Genomic DNA, 18,795 nt, shown 5'->3' with positions numbered 1-18,795 from the left:
ACTTACATAGGTTATGTGGACCTGTATCCTGCTTCTCAGCATGTATACCATGTGTAGGACCAGGGGCACCAGCCCAGCCACTGACCTGGAGTGGAATCTGACTTCAGTTGTTTGACCCTCTGATGCTCACCTTTGTAAACTGAAAATAAAAAATAAAGTAAACATTGACCATGGGCTGGGAATACTCACATTGTAGTTAATCTATAGGTAAAAAAGTAATTCTACCTTTCAGGGTACTATGATTATCTTCATTTTTGCTGATAAGGCAGTGAAGACTCAGAGAGGTTAAATAACTTGTCCAAGGTCACAGAGTAAGTTAGAAGTGGAGCTGGGATCTGTCCTTTTTGTATTCCTCCTCACTGGATGAGATGATCCCATTCACCCCTCAGCTCTGCTGTTCTGAGATTCCCTGAGGTAGTAGGGAAAATACTACTTTCCATATTAATTCCATATTAATCTCTATCTCTTTTCTCTGAATTTCCAGGATTTCAGTGCCTCCATTCCTAAGCAAGAGACACTTTCAAGCCTTGATGAAGCTGACCTTTTCTGGAGTGAGGTAGATGTGATCCAGGCAACTGATAACTTCAGCCCAAGCCACAAAATCAGTGAGGGGACCTTTGCTGACGTCTACAGAGGGCAAAAGCATGGCACACCGTTTATCTTCAAGAAGCTCAGAGAGGTGGGCACTTCTTGGTTCCCAGTAAGAGGTGGAGGCTGCATGGTGAGGCTGGATTTTCATGTTTCAATGTCTTTTCCCACAGATGGCCTGTTCAAGTCCAGGATCAATTGAAAGATTCTTCCAGGCAGAGGTACAAATTTGTCGCAGGTAAGCCTCCTGTTTGGAAAATACTTTGTTTGATAGTGATGACAGCTAACCTGTATATAGTGCTTCCTATGCGGCAGCATGTTTAAAGCAACATGTTTTCTTTATGTAATCCTCACAAGAACCCTATAACATGGCTACTATTATCACATTATTTTACACATAGACAAATTGTGGCACAGAGATGTTAAGTGTTTTGTCCAAGATCACACAGCTAGTATGTGGCAGAGCTGAAATTTGGTTGGTTGATCTGACTCCTTCCATGCTTTTTCTCTGTAGCCACCGTATGCATGGATTAGAATTATAAAAGAACCTCGGCTTACTTGGCTCAACTCCTTCCATCCAGTGGGGGAAGAATCTGTTTCTGTCCCATTTTTTGAGATGGACAGAAATGTACTGATTCCAACTCTAAAAGCAAATGACGACCCACAGGCTCAGCCTGGCCTAGCTCTGTTTTAATGGCCTGAGAGCTAGGAATAGTTTTTACGTTCTTAAAGGGTTAAGCAAATAAAAAGAAGATAATTTCATGACACATGGAAAGTACGTAAAATTCAAATGTCAGCATCTATAATGAAGTTTATTGGAACCCGGCTGTGCTATTTATTTCTGTGTCATCTGTGGCTGCTCCTTCGTGATCGTGCACAGTGGAGGAATGGCACCAGAGGCCAGATGGCCTACAGTGGCTAAAATATTTACTGTCTAGTTTTTTTATAGAGAAATTTTGCTTACCTCTGGTCTTGAGCAATAAGGGCCTTCAAAAGTCATCCTCAAACCTGCATTTTACAGATGACGAACCTGAGGCTGGAGAAGTAAAGTGAACCTCCCATCACAGAGCTTAGTGGGGACAGGGGGACTGGGAAAGAGAGGGGGAGGACATGTGCAGACCTGGACACTTGTCCCCTCCCTGCCGTCACTGCCTGCTGGACTTACAGCACGCACACCAGGCCTCTGCAGTGTGCTGGACGCCAGCTGCCATTCAGGCTGGCGAGTCACTCTCTGAGTTTCTCTGCAAAGTATTCAGTCTCAGGCAAGCAGTGTGTGATGATTGTGGTGTATTTTAAGAACTAAAGAAAGTTTTAAAGAGGAAAATAGAAACCACCGATTTTCCATAGCATCTGTAAATTACTGCTACAGTATTCAGATTTTTATATATTTTCTTTAGTCCTTTTTCTCTTCATGTATATGTATGACTACACCCAAACACACACACAATACATATATACACACCCTTATCTACACACACACACACACACACACATACACACACACTCTTAACGGAAACTGGAAATCTGATTCCCTCTCCATCTTGGTATAGTGCCTTCCTGGAGTAAGCAGTAACTGCTTCATTCATTCACTTGGCAAATGTGAGTCATCAAGGCCTTTCTTGGTTCTTGGGAGTGCAGACATGAAGAAAACACAGCCTCTGCCTTGGGGAACTTTATGGTGCCGTGGGGAGAGCGAAATGTAAATAACTAATGATGGTGAAAAGTGTGCAGGAATACAGTAGGATGGCCTAATGGGAAGTGGAGAGGGCCTGAGGGATCTGGCAGGAGGTCCTTGAAACTGTTTGGGAGAGTCCATCAGGGTCTGCCTCGAGATGGAGGAGGGGAGAATGAAGAGGGTGTTTTGAAAGCTATTTATGACAATGAAAGGTGACTAATTAGATGGGGGAGGTAAGGAGGTTCCTAGGAAATTGGATGGTTGGTGGTGCCCTTGGATGAGCAAATAACTGAGGCTGGAGAATCAGGTTTGGAACTTGTTGAGTCTAGGTTGTTCACCCGGAACATTGGGATGCAATTTGACATTCAGGTCTGGACTGTGGGTTGGACCTGCAGAGATTTAGGGGTGGTCCTCATAGAGAGGGTGCACTTTGTAGAGGTGAGAGACCCCTGATAGAGAAGCTTATAAGATGAGATGATGAGCCCATCCCGGGAGACTCAGGTTTCAGAGAAAGGCAAAGGAAGAGGGTCTTAGTGGGAAAGGCCAAGGAAGAGCTGTCAGAGAGGTAGGAGAGTCGGGAGGGAACAGTGACTTTGAATCCACCAGAAGAGGATTTTGTGAAGAATCACAGATGGTTGGGATATCATGTACTTCAAGTTCTTTGCTTTCAAGCTCCTTGAAGGCATGCAATTATCATCTCTCTACCCTCAGGAGTAAGAGCATTTCGTACCTGGGAGCTTCCTGGTGGCCTCAGCGGGTGGACAGGGCAGAAGAGGTAGAGGAGGTAGGAAATGGAGCAGTCTTTGATTATTCTTTCTGTCTGACTCCTCATGCCTGTACTGATGCCTAATTTCAGATGCTGCCACCCCAACGTCTTACCTCTGCTGGGCTGCTGCACTGGAGAACAGTTTTACAGCTTGATATACCCATACATGGCAAATGGTTCTTTACAGGACAGACTCCAGGGTCAGGTAAGGGGCTGGGTCATGGTCAAAGAACAGGGCTAGGCAGCACTCACTTACAGAATCAAGGATTAAGGACTTAAAGGAATCCAGAGGCGAAGGGAGCCATTGAGAGGCCCTTCGAGGAGAGGAGTTGGGCCAAGATAGATAAGATCTGGCTAAACATCTTCAGGAAAAACTTATTTAAAACGTTTTTTGACAAAGAGGCATTTAAGTCAAGAGTAAGACAAAGGAAACCCATAGTGCTATATTATCCAGTTTTGTTCTGAAGGTACAAGCCAATGCACTAGGACAAGAAAAAGAATGAACAGATACAGAATATGGAAAGTGAAGGTAAATTTTTCTTAAAAATGATATTCTAATAAATTCCTATTTGTTTGTGAATGTGTGGAATATTTATGGAGAGATAAAGGAAATTGGTGCCTTGACTGCCTCTGGAGAGAACTACATAGACAGGGCTCAGGTTGGGAGACAAACTTCTACTACATACTCATTTGACCTTTTGCATATCATACCATATGAGTGTTATATCTATTGTTATGATTTTTAAGAGAAACAAGCCTCCTTCTCATAAAGTCCTCAGAGTGACAAAAGTTATTCCACAACAGAATTATTGCTTCCCTTGGGAGGGATCAGACAAAGTGGTTATTCACGGTATAATAATGATTGCTAGCTTTGCTGAGTTATCACATTATACCATGATAATGGCTTTGTACATCTCCTTCAGGCCTTGCCACAACCCCAGAGGTTCCCCCATTTTCAAAAAGAGGAGCCTCTGCCACAGGGAGGCAAAGTAACTTACCTAAAGAAACACAGCTGATGTGTATCAGGGCAAGAGTTTAAACGAGGTTCATGTGGCTCCAGCTTCCAGAGTCTTTGAGAAGAAATCTGTTAGCAAGGCCAGTTCTTAGAGAATATAGAATCTAAGAGGTCATCTACAAAATAAGAAGGGATTTTTCTTGGACATTCAGTCTTAGAACAACAGTGGAAGTATAGAGGGCTTTAGACCACCCATAATCTCTATCAGCTTTTGTGAAATCTCTCCAAATACTTATAAAATCAGCTCATGTGCTTGATGTGCCAGCACAAGGTCCCTAGCTCCTCTCCCAAGCAGCCCCTCTTAGAGAAGAATTCCAGAACTGCTGCATGAGAGTCATGATAAGAATAGCTGCTATTTATTGAGCACCCACTCTGTGGCAGGCACTATGCTGGGGGCATACCATTCACTCCTTTGAATCCTTACTACAACCTTAAAGCATAGGGATTAACGTTTCTATTTTATATCAGAAAAAACTGAGGCTCAGAGACGTTGAGTGTCTTTTCCAAAGTCACCCAGCTAGCATGTGTCTGGGCTGGGATTTATACCTAGATCTGTCTGATGTCAAAACCAGCTCCCTGCCAGTAAACCATGCTGGCTGAGAGCCCTGTTGTAGGGGACCTGAGGGCTGGAGGAGAGACAGGAGCCCAGAACTCTGCCACTTTAAAGGCCATTGAGACTATAAAAAGGCACAGATGTCACTATTTTCTCCTCCTTTTCTTTCTCTTAGGGTGGCTCAGACCCCCTCCCCTGGCCCCAGCGCATCAGCATCTGCTCAGGACTGCTTCATGCGGTGGAGCACCTGCACAGCTTGGAGATCATCCACGGCAATGTCAAGAGGTGAGAGAGGAGGGCTGGGCCCCGCCTAGGGCTGGGGTGACACGGACGAGGCCACGCACACTGCTGGGTCCCATTCCTCTCCCTTCGTCTCTCTTTTCTTTGACTTTCTCTCCCCTCCTTGCCTCTCTTTGCTGTACCCTGAAACGTCAGTGTTTCTAGGTTGTACTCTGTCTCTGGTTGCTGTCAGCATGGCTGCCTATCTCCATGTTTGTCTTTCTCTAACAAAGGTATTTCCCCAACAAGTTTGTTGGTATTTCCCCACAAGCCTTCCATTCCCCTGCCATATTTCACTTCCCCTCCAGCAGCTGATCTGGACTGGGTCCTCGAGCTGTGGGCTGTGACCGCCAGGCTCCCTGGGCTTTTGAGACCTGCTCTCATTTGTGCATCTGTTGTCACAGATACCGTGACACAGGTTAGGTGTGTGCCCCAGCATCTCAGTACCATGCTCCCAAGACTGGAAACATGGAGATGGATTCCAGAAGATACCAGAAGATCTGGCAGCAGTGACCTCGAAACCATAGAATTCGCACTTCCCCAGAGTTGTGTCCTCTTTTGGCCAGTGGAAACCCTTTCCTCTTTTCTCCCCCCTGATTTTTATTGAATTGCGCAAACAATTGTAATAGTAAGAAAGGAAGTGAAGGGGCAAGAGGCCTTCCTGACCCTGTCACTGTGACTCACAACATGGCCTCCATTTCTCTGCTGTTTTTTTTTTTTTCCAGCCCCTGCCCGCACAGATATCTCAGCCCCAAGATAGCACCATTACCTGATTACCAACTCATAGTCTCTTTTTCCCCATGACTTAAACATTTCCTCACGTTGCATGTCATCAATTTTTTGGTACTTCTTAGTCTTCCATTGAACGTATTTGCCCATAATTTACATAACAGCTCCTAATAGCCGATATTAGAATTGGTCTCTGCTTTTTTTGGGTGACAAAACGAAAGGCTTTGTTGAAAAGGGGTGTTTAAGTGAACAGCAGCAGGGTCAGGGAACCCACGAGAACTGCCCTCTGTATCTACTTTTTAAAAACCATTTAGGGTTAGTTTGAATATTTCTTTTAAAGGTTTTTTTTTTTTTTTGATGTGGATCATTTTTAAAGTCTTTATTGAATTTGTTATGATATTGCTTCTGTTTTATGTTTTGATTTTTTTTGGCCATGAAGCATGTGGGGTCTTAGCTCCCTACCCAGGGATTGAACCTACACACCCTGCATTGGAAGGCAAAGTCTTTTTTTTTTTAACTTTTTGTTTTGTATCAGGGTATAGCCGATTAACAATGTTGTGATAGCTTCAGGTGAACGGTGAAGGGACTCAGCCATACATATAGATATCCATTCTCCCCCCAAACCCCCTCACACTGGAAGGTGAAGTCAATCACTGGACCATGAGAGAAGTCCCCAGTTTGAATATTTTTATACATGTAGGTTAGTTTTTAAAAATTAAATTTTTTTCCTTTGGAGTACTTTCTGAGAGGATTCATTCCTGTAGATTAGATGCTTAAGTCTAAGTATATTTTTACTGTTCATCTTATTCCCCATGATCTGAGCAGGTTCAGTCCCAAAGAATGCTGACGTTTAGACTTGAGTCAGCAAGGCCATAGCTGGGGGTTGGAACAGCTTCAGAAGAGATGGACCCAGTACAGCCTCTGGGCTCAGGGCTGACATCCATGGGGATAAGGATGGCCGTACCTCTCTGGCCACCAAATGCCATTTCTGGGGCAGCAGGACTGGTCTTAGCTTCATCCCCATTTGCTGGTGGAGGTGGGCTCCCAATTCCCACCTACCCCCATCAGGACTGGCTCATAAACTTGTTGAGGGTCTTCAGTGACCCTCACTTGCTGGCACTGCTCACTACTAAGTTGCTTTCCAAAAGGGTCTCCATGGCAACCTCTTCTTGTCCACCTCCAAACAAGAAGGTTCTCTCTGCCTTCTTTCCCACAGCTCCAATGTTTTGCTAGATCAAAACTTCACCCCCAAGCTGGCTCATTCGATGGCTCACCCATGTCCTGTCAACAGAACATCAAAATACACCATGATGAAGACCCACCTTTTCCAGGCCTCCGCTGCATATCTTCCAGAAGATTTCATCAGAGTGGGGCTGCTGACAAAGCGAGTGGACATATTCAGCTGTGGAATAGTAAGAGCTTCTTTCTGTGCTCAAATCAAGGCCTGCACACATCTGTCCTTCCCATGGCCCCTCTGTAAGCACAAACTAGAAATGTTCCATGAAGTACAGCAGGAGTTAGCAAACTATGGCCCACAGGTCAGAACTGGCCTACAGCCTATTTTCTATGGCCTATAATTAAGAATGGTTTTTACATTTATAAAAGACTGAATAGTAACAACAAAAGCAAAAATAAAAGAATGTGTGACAGAAATTGTTTGTGGCTCACAAAACCTAAAATATTTACTGTCTAGGCTAGAAAGTAAATATCTCTAGAAATACTTACTTTCTAGAGAGAGTTTGCCAACCCTTGAAGTAAAGCTCCCCCTCCCCATGAGTGTCCAGATTCTAATAGGCTACAGATAGCTTCTGACTTCCCTGATGTGCATTCTGCCTGCCATCTAATTATCCACCCACTTGTCTATTTCTTCTTGTTTGTTCATCTGTCTGTTTAATCCATCTGTCCATCAGTTCAGTTATTATCTAACATTCATGCAACAGCCACCCATCCATTCAGAATCTATCCAGCCATCCAACCTGTGTCCTAATCACCACTGCTGTCCATCATTACTGTGTGCCAGGCACTTGGAATATAAATGTAACTAAAACACAGTCCCTCCCTCAAGAGTTCATGGTCTGAATCTAGCAATCTCCAAAGCACATTTCTATAAAACACCAGTTCCCTGAGATCTCAATAGGTTTGATGTGTTTAAAGAGTTTCGATGTGTTCAAATAGGTTTGAGAAATGCTGGGTTGAACAAGGTTATGCAGAAAAAAAAGTTACCACAAAAAATTTACCAGGGCCTTTCATATGGTAATGGTCTTTAATCTGGTAATAGTGAGACAAGGGTATACAGCGTGTCCCAAATTCCCTTGACTATGGAACCTTGTTTTCTTAGCATCTCTAAACATCAGAGATCCGGGGATCCCAGTCTGGGAAGTTTGGGCTGAGAAAAGTGAGGTTTCTGGCTGACCTCTGCCTAGAGCCAGCAGCTGCATCTTGGCCGTTGCCTTCTCTCTTCAGCCTCCAGTCTCCAGCCTCCAACTCTGCACTTCCTCTCTTTGACCGCAGTCTGTCTGGTTCTTCCACTAATGCCCTTCCTCTGAGCCACCTTCTGCCCTCAGCCCAGCTTCCACATACCAGGTTCTGCTTCCCTCTGTCTGCTGGCCCATCAGCCCTTCTGGTGTACTTGTCCCCCAGTTCTTTCCTGCCTCACCCTCTCCCCACCCCCACCAGCCCCACTGTGGGGGCTGCTCAGTGAAGCTCAGCAGGGTCAGCCCAGGATCTTCCTTCCTTAAGAACGAGTGGAACTAAACCCCGAGACTGCCAGGCACATAGAGTGTAGAGCTGAAGAGTGTGCGTTTGAGTCCCAGCTCAGCTGCTTTCAGGGTATCACCAATAACTCTGGGCCTCAGTTTTATATTCTGTAAAATGGAGGTAATAATGCATATAGAGATTAGTGAGATTCATAAGATAACATATATAAACTGGTTAGCAGAGTATGTTGCATTGATCAATATGATTATTATTATGGGGATTATTGTCAACTATTATAGTTATCCCTGCCTTCCCACCCTCACTCCTGATTTCTGTTTATGCTTGACTTTTTAACTCGGTTCTTGATGTAACAGTTGACTTTCCCTTTCATTCATTCAGTGGGTGCCTACTGGCTCCCTCCGATCTTTTTCTCAGCCCTGCTGCTGATGGATGGTATGATTTTCAACTTTGGTTCTTATTGTGGGGAACACTGCCTTTCTCCGTTGTTGTTTTTGTTTATCTTTTTATTGAAGTATAGTTGGCTTACAACATTGTGTTAATTTCTGCTATCTGGCATAGTGACTCAGTGATACACATATATACATTCTTTTTAATATTCTTTTCCATCATGATTTATCCAAGAATATCAAATGCAGTTCCCTGTGCAATATAGTAGTAAGTCACTGTTTTTCTTTTTTTTTTTGATGAGCGCTAAGTAACTTTTGTAAAAGGCCTGGCACAGGGCCTGCCCTGTGGAAGAGGCAGAGGAAGTTTGTCTGTTTATTTCCTCTTGTTCTTCTCTCCAGTCTTGGCAGGACCTCAACTGGAGTCCCTTTTCTCTTGGCTTACCTCCGCCAGCTGCAGGGGTGCCTTCTGCTGCCCCCTCCCGGCCACTGCAGTCTGTTAGTAACCCTGCAGGCCCTTCCAGGGTGGAGGAGGCGTTCTTGGCAGTTGTTCAGTAGCTCAGTCATGTCAGACTCTTTGCCACTCCATGGACTGCAGCATGCCAGGCTTCCCTGTCCTTCACCATCTCCCGGAGCTTGCTTACACTCATATCCATCAAGTCAGTGATGCCATCCAATGATCTCATCCTCTGTCGTCCCCTTCTCCTCCTGCCTTCAATCTTTCCCAGCATCAGGGTCTTTTCTAATGAGTTGGCTCTTCGCATCAGGTGGCCAAAGTATTGGAGTTTCAGCTTCAGCACCACTCCTTTCAGGATCGATTTCCTTTGGGATGGACTGGTTGGATCTCCTTGCTGTCCAAGGGACTCTCAAGAGTCTTCTCCAGCTCCAGAGTTCAGTCAGTTCTTTGGCACTTATCCCTCTTTATGGTCCAACTCTCACATCTTTACATCATTACTGGAAAAACCGTAGCTTTGACTAGACAGACCTATGTTGGTAAAGTAGTGTCTCTGCTTTTTAATATGCTGTCTAGGTTTGTCATAGCTTTTCTTCCAAGGGCAAGCATCTTTTAATTTCATGGCTGCAGTCACCATCTGCAGTGATTTTGGAGCCCAAGAAAATAAAGTCTGTTACTCTTTCCATTGTTTCCCTGTCTATTTGCCATGAAGTGATAGGACTGGATGCCATGATCTTCATTTTTTGAATGTTGAGTTTTAAGTCAGCTTTTTCACTCTTCTCTTTCACCTTCATCAAGAGGCTCTTTAGTTCCTCTTCACTTTCTGCCATGAGGGTGGTGTCATCTGCATATCTGAGGTTAATGATATTTCTCCCGGCAATCTTGATTCCAGCTTGTACTTCGTGGCAGTAACTGGACCTTATTCTGTCTTTGAGAGAGGTTGTTGGAGGGAGATTTAACACTAAGCTGGAGTACCCATTCCCTCATATATACAGTCATTAGACCCACCCCCTCATATATACAGTCATTAGATCACCATGTACCAAATAAGGATACAGGCTCAGATTTTAGTTTCTTGCCCACAGATCACCCAAGCATGTAAGGAACAGAGTCAGAATATGAACCCAGGCCTATGTGACTGTAGACTCCTTAGCCAGTGTGCTGTTACCTCTGCTGAGAATTTCTGTTCAAAGCAGGTCTCCCATTTATTAAGATACAAATCACAGTTTGTCAGTTTGATGGTGGCTTACACCAGCTCAGGACTCTGCTCCTTTCATGAATGGATGAATTAATGAGCAAATAATGTTAATAAAAGCCTGTGGATGAAAATGCTATGGATATTGCTAAGATTTTCTGTCTGGAATAGATATCTGCATGTGGATTCCTCCTTTTCTTGAGATTAACATAGCAGTGCCTGCTTACCATTTCTGCTGGGTTTTAAATGAAAATCTTTAATATATAGTGTGTGTGTATACATATGTATATGTGTATACAGATAGATGTTTTATATATATATATATATATGTATATATATAAATAGAGAGAGAGAGAGAGAGAGAAGGGTGTGTGTGTGTGTATCTATCTGATGGTAACACATACACATTTGGTTTTCATCCTCCTTGCTTTGCTATCAATTTAAACCTCTCCTAGCAGCTGGGTGATGTGTTTAGCTAGAGGAGGTGTTTAGTGATGTTTACACATTCCGGATTTGGGGCAAATATCTATGCTGGCAAATGACAGAGCCAGGCCTGAAGCTCAGACTGTATTCCTGAGAAGAAGCTTCTCTCTTGGCCAGAATCTCCTGTGTGAACTTGTGCGTGTGTGTCCGAACCGTGCTAACTCTGTATTCTCTCCAGGTGTTGGCCGAGGTCCTCACAGGCATCCCTGCGATGGATAACAACCGGAACCCGGTTTACTTGGTAAGGGAACCAACCCCTTCTGGCTCACAGCTATGAGAGGTCAAGGGGTAGGGAGGGCAGGAACCTCTACTGTACCCATCTGTACCCATTTTTATTGCTAATGAGGCCTAAATCCAGGGTTTGATTTGTACCTGTACAAAGCAGCTGTAACCTTCCCCCTTCACCAGCCAGACGACAACTACTTTTGCATGAAAATAGAGTTTAGAATGTTTGGGGGAAATCCATTTCTTCTGTCTACATGTCAGGCAATCAAATAGGGTTTGTTTGGTTTTTTTTTTTTTTTTGGCCACACCATGTGGCATGTGGGCTCAGTTCCCCAATCAGGGATCAAACCCACGCCCACTGCAAGGGAAACACAGTACTAATCTCTGGACCACCAGGGAAGTCCTAGCGTTTGTCTTTAAATTGGTGAAAGTAAATTTCAGCCCTTTTAAGTTTCTATAATAATTTCTAAATAATTTCTATTTTGTAGGTTTATAACAACTGTCATTCAAATATACATGTGTATGTGTATAGTGTCAATTTCAAAAATATAACGACATAGCCCAGCTCTGTGTTTGACACTTTATGTATGCGTGTGTAAGTGCTCAGTCATGTCCTACTCTTTGCAACCCCATGGACTATAGCCTGCCAGGCTCCTGTCTGTAGTATTTTCCGGGCAAAAATACTATAACGAGTTGCCATTTCCTCCTCCAGGGTGTCTTTCCAACCCAGGGATCGAACCCAAATCTCCCGTGTCTCCTGCACTGGCAAGTGGATTCAGTTGGGAGTTGGTTAAAAAAGTGACAATAGTGGGAACTTCCCTGATAGTCCAGTGGTTAAGATGCCTCCAGGGAACACAGATTTGATCCCTGGTCCATGACCTAGGATCCCACATACCACGAAGGAGCTAAAGGCATGTGCTACAACTTCTGTAGCCTATGAGCCCTAGAGCCTGTACTCTGCCACAAGAGAAGTCATCATAATGAAAAGCCCTTGCGCACCCCGATTAGAGAGTAGCCCCCACTCATCCCACCTATGGAAGGCCCAGCACAGCCAAAAATAAATAAGTGAAGAATGGAGATAGGGACTCCCTAGTGGTCTGGTGGTTAAGACTTCACACGTCCACAGGACGAGATCCATGATTTCATTGGCAGTAGCCAACTGGGGAGGGTCTCCTTACACCGTTCCTTCAGGGCAACCACTCTGTACAGGTTCTCATTTGTTTCAGGTAGTGTATTAATTTCCTATATTTTTAATATATATATTAAATCTATATATTTAATATATATATTTAATCTATTTAATCAATACAAGTAATATATTTATAACCTATTTATATAAATAAATGCATACATGCAAAATGTATCATGTAACATAATTTATGCTATACAAATATATCTATATATTTATATAGTAGTATATCTATTGTTATTTATATAGCATATCTTCTGTTTTATGCATAGTTCAGATTTCTGCTAAGTAGCATAAAATATAACGTGTAGTACAAAATTTATAAAATATAAAAATATACATAGTATTATTTATATAGTACATCTCCTATTAAATATATATGGGCCAGAATCCTACATCCTAACATTTTCCTGTAAATGTTAATGAGGTGAGTTATTAGTATAATTATGCTATACTGTACTATATAAATGATAGCTATTATCACTATTAATTACAATCACTAATAGAGCATTGAATGTTGATTCTGTGTCAAGTACCACACTTTATGAACTATGTCTTCTAATCTGTGTTAATCCTATTCCCACTTTCCTGATGAAGCAACCCAGGCCTAGAAAGGTTAAGCCCCTGCATGATGATATGAGTGTGCTACAAAATGCCCTGTACATGTGGGGAATTTAGCTGTTCTCCAGTTCTTGGCTGTTTTACTTGTTTCTGGGATCCTCACAATTATTTTTTAAAAACCATGTTGGTTTTCAAAGTGTTTGCAGCTCTGGTGCCATCCTGGAGGTGGGAGGGGCACATGTGTTTGGACTCCACACCCCTGGACCTCACATGGGGGTGTTTCCACTCTCTCCCACAGAAGGATTTACTGCTCCATGAAATTCCCAGCAGCACCACATCACTCTGCTCCAGGAAGACGGGTGTGGAGAAAGAGATGGCCAAGGAGATCTGCCAGAAATACCTGGAGAAGAGAGCAGGGAGGCTGCCGGAGGCCTGTGCCGAGGCCTTGGTCATGGCCGCCTGCCTCTGTCTGCGGAGGCGCAACGCCAGCCTGGCAGAGGTGAGCCTGAAGCTCAGCCCTTCCCTAGCGATGAGCCCTGTCTGTGAGTCGGCTTTACCGGGGGCTCATTAGGATCCCTGTACCAGTCCCTTCACTGACAAGTGACTTCATACTCCAGAGCCATATTTGGTTGCAAACAGCAGTGTCTGCTGGAGCTGACAGCAGCTGACAGCAGAGATCCGGAGGATGCCTTGGACCATACTCTCAGATGTAACAGAAGTCCATCTGCTTTCTCTGAACCTGCTTTATTCCTCGTCCTCTCTGTGGGCCCCTTTTCCTTCGCTCCATCCTCTTGGTCAGGGGATACAGCCATGTTCATTTACATGTCATAGTTCTGTTTTCACTAAGTGGCCAAGTCTCCAGGCCCCAATTTCAACCTCTTAGTGAGAGAAACTCATTGGCTTAGCTGGAGTCAGATGTCCACCTGTGGGCCAATCAGGAGTTCAGTATATAAACCTTCTGGCCAGGGGGGGTCAAGCCTGGCAGGTGGCAGGGCCAAGTCCCGGAGAAAGGGATCATTTCTTAGCCTATGGACTAGGCAGACACACCAGAAATCAACCACCACAGCAGATAAAACATTATCTATGGCTAGGATATGCAGAGGTGGTTTCCATGGTAGTAGGCATAAATTTGGGGACCAAATTTGCTAGATCTTTTTAAGACAAAATAACTGCCTGAGAGGGCTCTTAGAGGTTATCCCGCTGAGTGATTTTTAAGTGGTGTCTGGCAGAGAGGAGCTCCTTGGGAGTTCCTTGTAGCAGAAAGAGAGCTGCAGGCCCTACTCATGACTCCAACCAGACATCCATTGTCACTTCTCATAACTGTATTGGGTTCTTAGTATTTTATTTGAAGAAAGGGTTTGGTAGCTGAAAAAACAAACAAACAAACAAAGCTTTCAAACACCAATGCTTATAGCCAAGCCTCCCATTTTATAAATGAAGTCGAGACCCAGAGAAGGAGGGATGAGGCCAGAGGGATTTTCGGTCAGAGCCCTCTGGACTCCTGGCTCAGCCTCAGGTTCACCATCTTTTGCTCCAGGATGTGGCAGGAGCCAGAGACCAAGTCCCGACTCTCAGCCTGGGCTGGCTCCAGCTATCTGAGTGCATTCACCTACTCAGTAGTGGTGTGCTGGACCCTGGGGATAAATGGGGAACAAGGCAAGCCCAGTTCCGCTTTCCTGGAGTTCACAGACCTTGTGTAGTAACTGTCTGGTGAGTGGTGTATGACAGGGGAGCCCCACCCAGGACTTTCCCGAAGTAATGTGTAAGCAAATGAAGAGCAATCCAAGCAGAAGGAACAGTGCATGCAAATAGCCTGAGTTGAGAGAGAGCCCAGCAAGGTCAGGGCCCTGGTAGAAGGTCAGAGTGGCTAGAACACAAAGTACGTGGGACACAGTGGCTTGTGATGAGGCTGCTGGGGGTAAAAACCCGACAGTAGAGGGCTTTGCAGGCACAGTCAGGATTTTGAGAAAGTCATTGGGGTATTAAGCAGGAGCAGAACATAATCAGACTTAATGCTTTAAAAAGATCTCTTTCCCTCAACCTTCATTCATTTTATTCTTTTCTTCAGGGTATCAGTTAAAGTACATTCAAAGAAGCTGCTATGATGAGGAGACTCCAAAATAAGAGAGATACAAGTTTATTCTTTTTAGCTCAAGAGTTTGAATGTTGGCAGTCCAGAGCTGATGTGGCAGTGCCGCAGTATTAGGGATTCAGGCTCCTGTATTATGGCTCTGCTATCCTTATCATGTGGCTTCCATTTCAGAGTCCAAGAAGGCTGCTGTAGCTCAGGCCATCACATTTACATTCCAACCACTGAAAGGCAATTTAAGAGGAGAACATATCCTCTTCTTTTTAAGGGTGTGACTTGGAAATGCACACATCACTTTTTCTCACACCCCATAGGCCAGAACTGAGTTATGTAGTTTTGTAGCTTTTAGCTTGACAAATATTTATTGGGCATATCCTGTGAAGATTTATCTCAAAAGGTGTAACATTTTAACCAGGCCTTGAAGCATGAGGAAGCATTTGCTATGTAGAATAAAAGGGACAGGGCACTATACATATAGACAGAGGAATGAGAAATGGTCCTTGTCCCCAGTATTTCACAACCAAGCTAGGAAGATGAGAGATCAGTAAGGCCTGTACTTGAAGACAAGCAGACTTGGGTTTAGTGGTCAGCTCTGCCACTCACTGACCGGGTGACCTCAGGCAAGGAACTTAACCTCTTCGATCTTTTAAATTTTTATTTATAAAAACTCATTGTACGTCATGTCTTGTAAATTTTTATTTATAAAAACTCATTGTACGTCATGTGCCAAAGGTGCTCCGTAAATTGCAAGGCACCGAGCAACTGAGATTTGTCGTTTTTACTAAGGGTAGGTTTGTATGCCATTTGTATGAGAGAGAGTATGTGTGTAGGGAAGAAATATTTCTTCCCTGCCTGCCTTTAATCTTCCTAACCTCCCTAACCAGAAAAGCCCTCAAGTGCAGTATCTATATTACTTAGGGCATTTCTAGTTGAAAGTGATAGAAACTCAATTCAAATTCTTAGATACAGACACACAGATGTAAAACAGAAAGAGAGAGACGGAAGCAGGGAGCCTGTGCATGAGCGATTTATTGGCTCATTTAACCACACCACAGGCAAGATAGGCATTGCTGGGACAGCTAGGCCCAGGGTCTCAACCAGCAAAATTACAACAATTGGAATCTCTTGTGCCTGTGGCTCCCGTGCTCACTCTCTGCCCCCGCACCACCACCCCCGTCTCTAGCCCCTGCTTTACTCTGTGTGGGAGCTTCATTTTCTCCTACTGTAAACACGTTTTCTTTGTGAGGCGGGGAATCTGGCTGTGCCACTAGGAAGGAAAAGACAGTGTTTCCTCAATAAATATTAGATGCAAGAGTCCCAGAGAAGGATTCTGATTGGCCTACTTGGGTCACATGCTCAAATCTGGACCAATCATTAAGGTCACAGGGATGGGATACTGTGATTGACCCATCTGGGTCATGTGCTGAGGTGGACGGTGGTGAGGTCAGCTCTTTTCAAAGGGAAGATGCTGTTCTTCCAGGCAAAGCAACAATCATTTAGTTCTTCAGTGTCTCTCTCTCTCTCTCTCCCCCTCCCCCTGCCTGGGAGATCTGTTAGATTTTTAATTTCAGGAAGAATCCTTGATGAGTGCTCCTATCTCTCTTCCCCCAGGTGTGTAGCTCCGTGACTGCTGTGGAGGAGCAGCTGAGAGGTCCGGAGACCTCACTCCCTTGTAGTGGGCTTTCTGAGGCCACAGGCTCTTCCTCCAACACCCCAGAAGAAACAGATGACGTGGACAATTCCAACTTCAATGCCTCCTACTCCATGAGGGCTGCACCCTGGGCTGCGGCTACCTCCTCGCCTCCCCCGAGCGCAGATGAAGAAGGCATGCTGCTGGCTGGTGGAGCAGTGGACGCTGACTCCTCCGCTGAGGCCTGTGCCTCTCCAGAGCCTCCCCAGGATGGTAAGCGTGGTGTCTCAGTGCTTATACACGGTCATTTATGTACCTTAACTCAGCCTATCACTTATTCCTTTTCTCCCTCATTCATGCATTAATTTGGTTATTCAGCTGTCCATCTGCCAGCTGACTGGATGAAGAGAGTCCTCCTCCTCCTCCCCCCAGCCCCGATGTCCAGTCCCTCACTCAGGCCTCTCTATTGACCTAAATATCCTTCACCTCCATCTGCTCCTCTGCATGGCCTGTCCCTGTAACCCTCCCCCTCATCTAAGCTACTCTCGCTGGACGACTGTACAGCCTCCCTGTGGCCTCCCTGATCTGCTCTGGTCTCTCACCAGTTCTAAGGACCAGCAACTGTGGTTTTTTAAAAACAGCTCCTGTCACCCCTCATTTAAAGCCCTTCTGTGGTTCCCCATTGCACTTAGAGACCAAATAAAAACTCTCCCTTGGGACTAGCAAAGGTCTGTCGCCACCTGCCTTTTCATTCTCACTCCACACCTTGACAGCTGCTTCCAAAGATACTTTCTATTTCTGCTTCCTGGGTCCAAATACACCAGGTTCCTTCTGAAATAAGCATTCAGAAGGCCTTTGCAATTCAGTATCCTCTGCCCCTAGTAAACGTGGCTGCGTGTCTCAGACTCTGACCTTTCCTGTTGTTCCTCTTCCTACATGGAGGTGAGAGGAAAAGGAGAGAGTGTAAGCTTCATTCTAACACTGTCCCCCACTTCCAGGGGAGAAACACGGAAGCCCTTCCTCTCTGAAAGGTAGGGGTAGGGGGCAGGTTTTCCCTGCAAATGCAGAAGCTGTGGCAGTGCTCATTCCACTTAGGCCTGTTTCAGAACCCTGATTTAAGTAAAAAACTCTGACCAAGTCTGATTTTCTTAGAATTACAATAATAGTAACTATTTCCAACTGTCAGTAGTCGCAAAAGGTATTTACGTTTTGTTCAAGTTGCTTTTCTTTATGTTGAATGTTAGCTACAGAGACTTCGTGGAAAATTGAGATCAATGAGGCCAAAAGGAAACTCATGGAGAATATCCTGCTTTACAAAGAAGAGAAACTGGATAGCATTGAGCTTTTTGGCCCCTGATGACTTGAACACAGCTGAGGACCCCCGTCCTCCATTGGAAAGATGAACATCAAATCAAGAAAAAGATCTAAGGAAGAACCAAGATCTCCCAGGAAACACCAAACATCAGCTTCCCTTTGGTCAGGCGGAGAGACACTTCCACTTTTCCAGAGTGAGTCAGGGGAGATAGGACTCAGCTTTCCAAGACACAAAAATCCATGAAGTCCTCTTCCTTTCTGGGATTTGTCAATCAGAGCTCTGGGTTGTCAGGACATTGAAGTGGAAACCCTGGTACATGAGCCCAGGATGTGGGCAATTTTGTGGTTCTGGGGTGTATGTGATGATACCCACCCCCGCAGATGCCGTTGCCTGGCTCTCACCCTCGACAACCACTGGAGCATTCTGAGTGCTGTTGGCACTTTCCGAAGCTAAGCTCTCTAGGTCATATTTGCCACCAGCCGCCTGCAAACTTCCATGACCTCAAAGACTTTCAACTTGTGTCCCAGTTCCGTTCTTCACTCCTTCCTCAAGGTCTCAAGTTTTACACATGCCAGACACTTGGCAGAAGGCACTGGAGGTCTCTCTGCTTTCTCTTTTGGAAATCTCGCAACTCACAGATATTTATTTAATGCTTACTCTGCACCTTTATTTTCCCACCCCACTAATGCTAATACTTTAAAGGAGCTGTTATTTAGAGAGTATGTGTTATTTATGGCTGGGTGAAGAACCAGGGGAACTAGTTTCATGATTGTTTCTGCTGCTAATTAAGTCAAGCATTTAATTTTTGGGACCTCAGTTTCCTTGTAAGTAACATGCATTCATTCATTCTCCCTCCCTGGGCTGTTGGGGAGGAAGAGGTAGAGACATGGCTACAGAAATACTTGGAAAATGCACATCTTGTTTTATTAAATAAATTTTTAAAATGGA

The 18,795-nt window shown here is 44.6% G+C and overlaps 1 protein-coding gene across 2 annotated transcripts in view; it reads left to right on the top strand.

Annotated features, from left to right (window-relative positions):
* IRAK2 (interleukin 1 receptor associated kinase 2) overlaps nucleotides 1-18,795 on the top strand; it is a 52,604-nt gene extending 33,809 nt beyond the window's left edge. Inside the window, exons 5-13 of one of the 2 annotated variants that reach the window (XM_061127950.1) lie at nucleotides 485-679; nucleotides 762-826; nucleotides 3,120-3,234; nucleotides 4,773-4,882; nucleotides 6,897-7,017; nucleotides 11,017-11,079; nucleotides 13,112-13,312; nucleotides 16,514-16,805; nucleotides 17,777-18,795. In XM_061127950.1, coding sequence (XP_060983933.1) covers nucleotides 485-679; nucleotides 762-826; nucleotides 3,120-3,234; nucleotides 4,773-4,882; nucleotides 6,897-7,017; nucleotides 11,017-11,079; nucleotides 13,112-13,312; nucleotides 16,514-16,805; nucleotides 17,777-17,889 — 1,275 coding nt within the window. In that variant the 3' untranslated portion in view covers nucleotides 17,890-18,795. Of the gene's footprint in view, nucleotides 1-484; nucleotides 680-761; nucleotides 827-3,119; nucleotides 3,235-4,772; nucleotides 4,883-6,821; nucleotides 7,018-11,016; nucleotides 11,080-13,111; nucleotides 13,313-16,513; nucleotides 16,806-17,776 lie in introns of both variants that reach the window. The other variant, XM_061127949.1, reaches the window with a different exon arrangement.

This window comes from Dama dama, chromosome 24, assembly GCF_033118175.1.
Source record: "Dama dama isolate Ldn47 chromosome 24, ASM3311817v1, whole genome shotgun sequence".
Classification (NCBI taxonomy): domain Eukaryota; kingdom Metazoa; phylum Chordata; class Mammalia; order Artiodactyla; family Cervidae; genus Dama; species Dama dama.
This window is presented reverse-complemented; position numbering and strand designations above follow the sequence as displayed.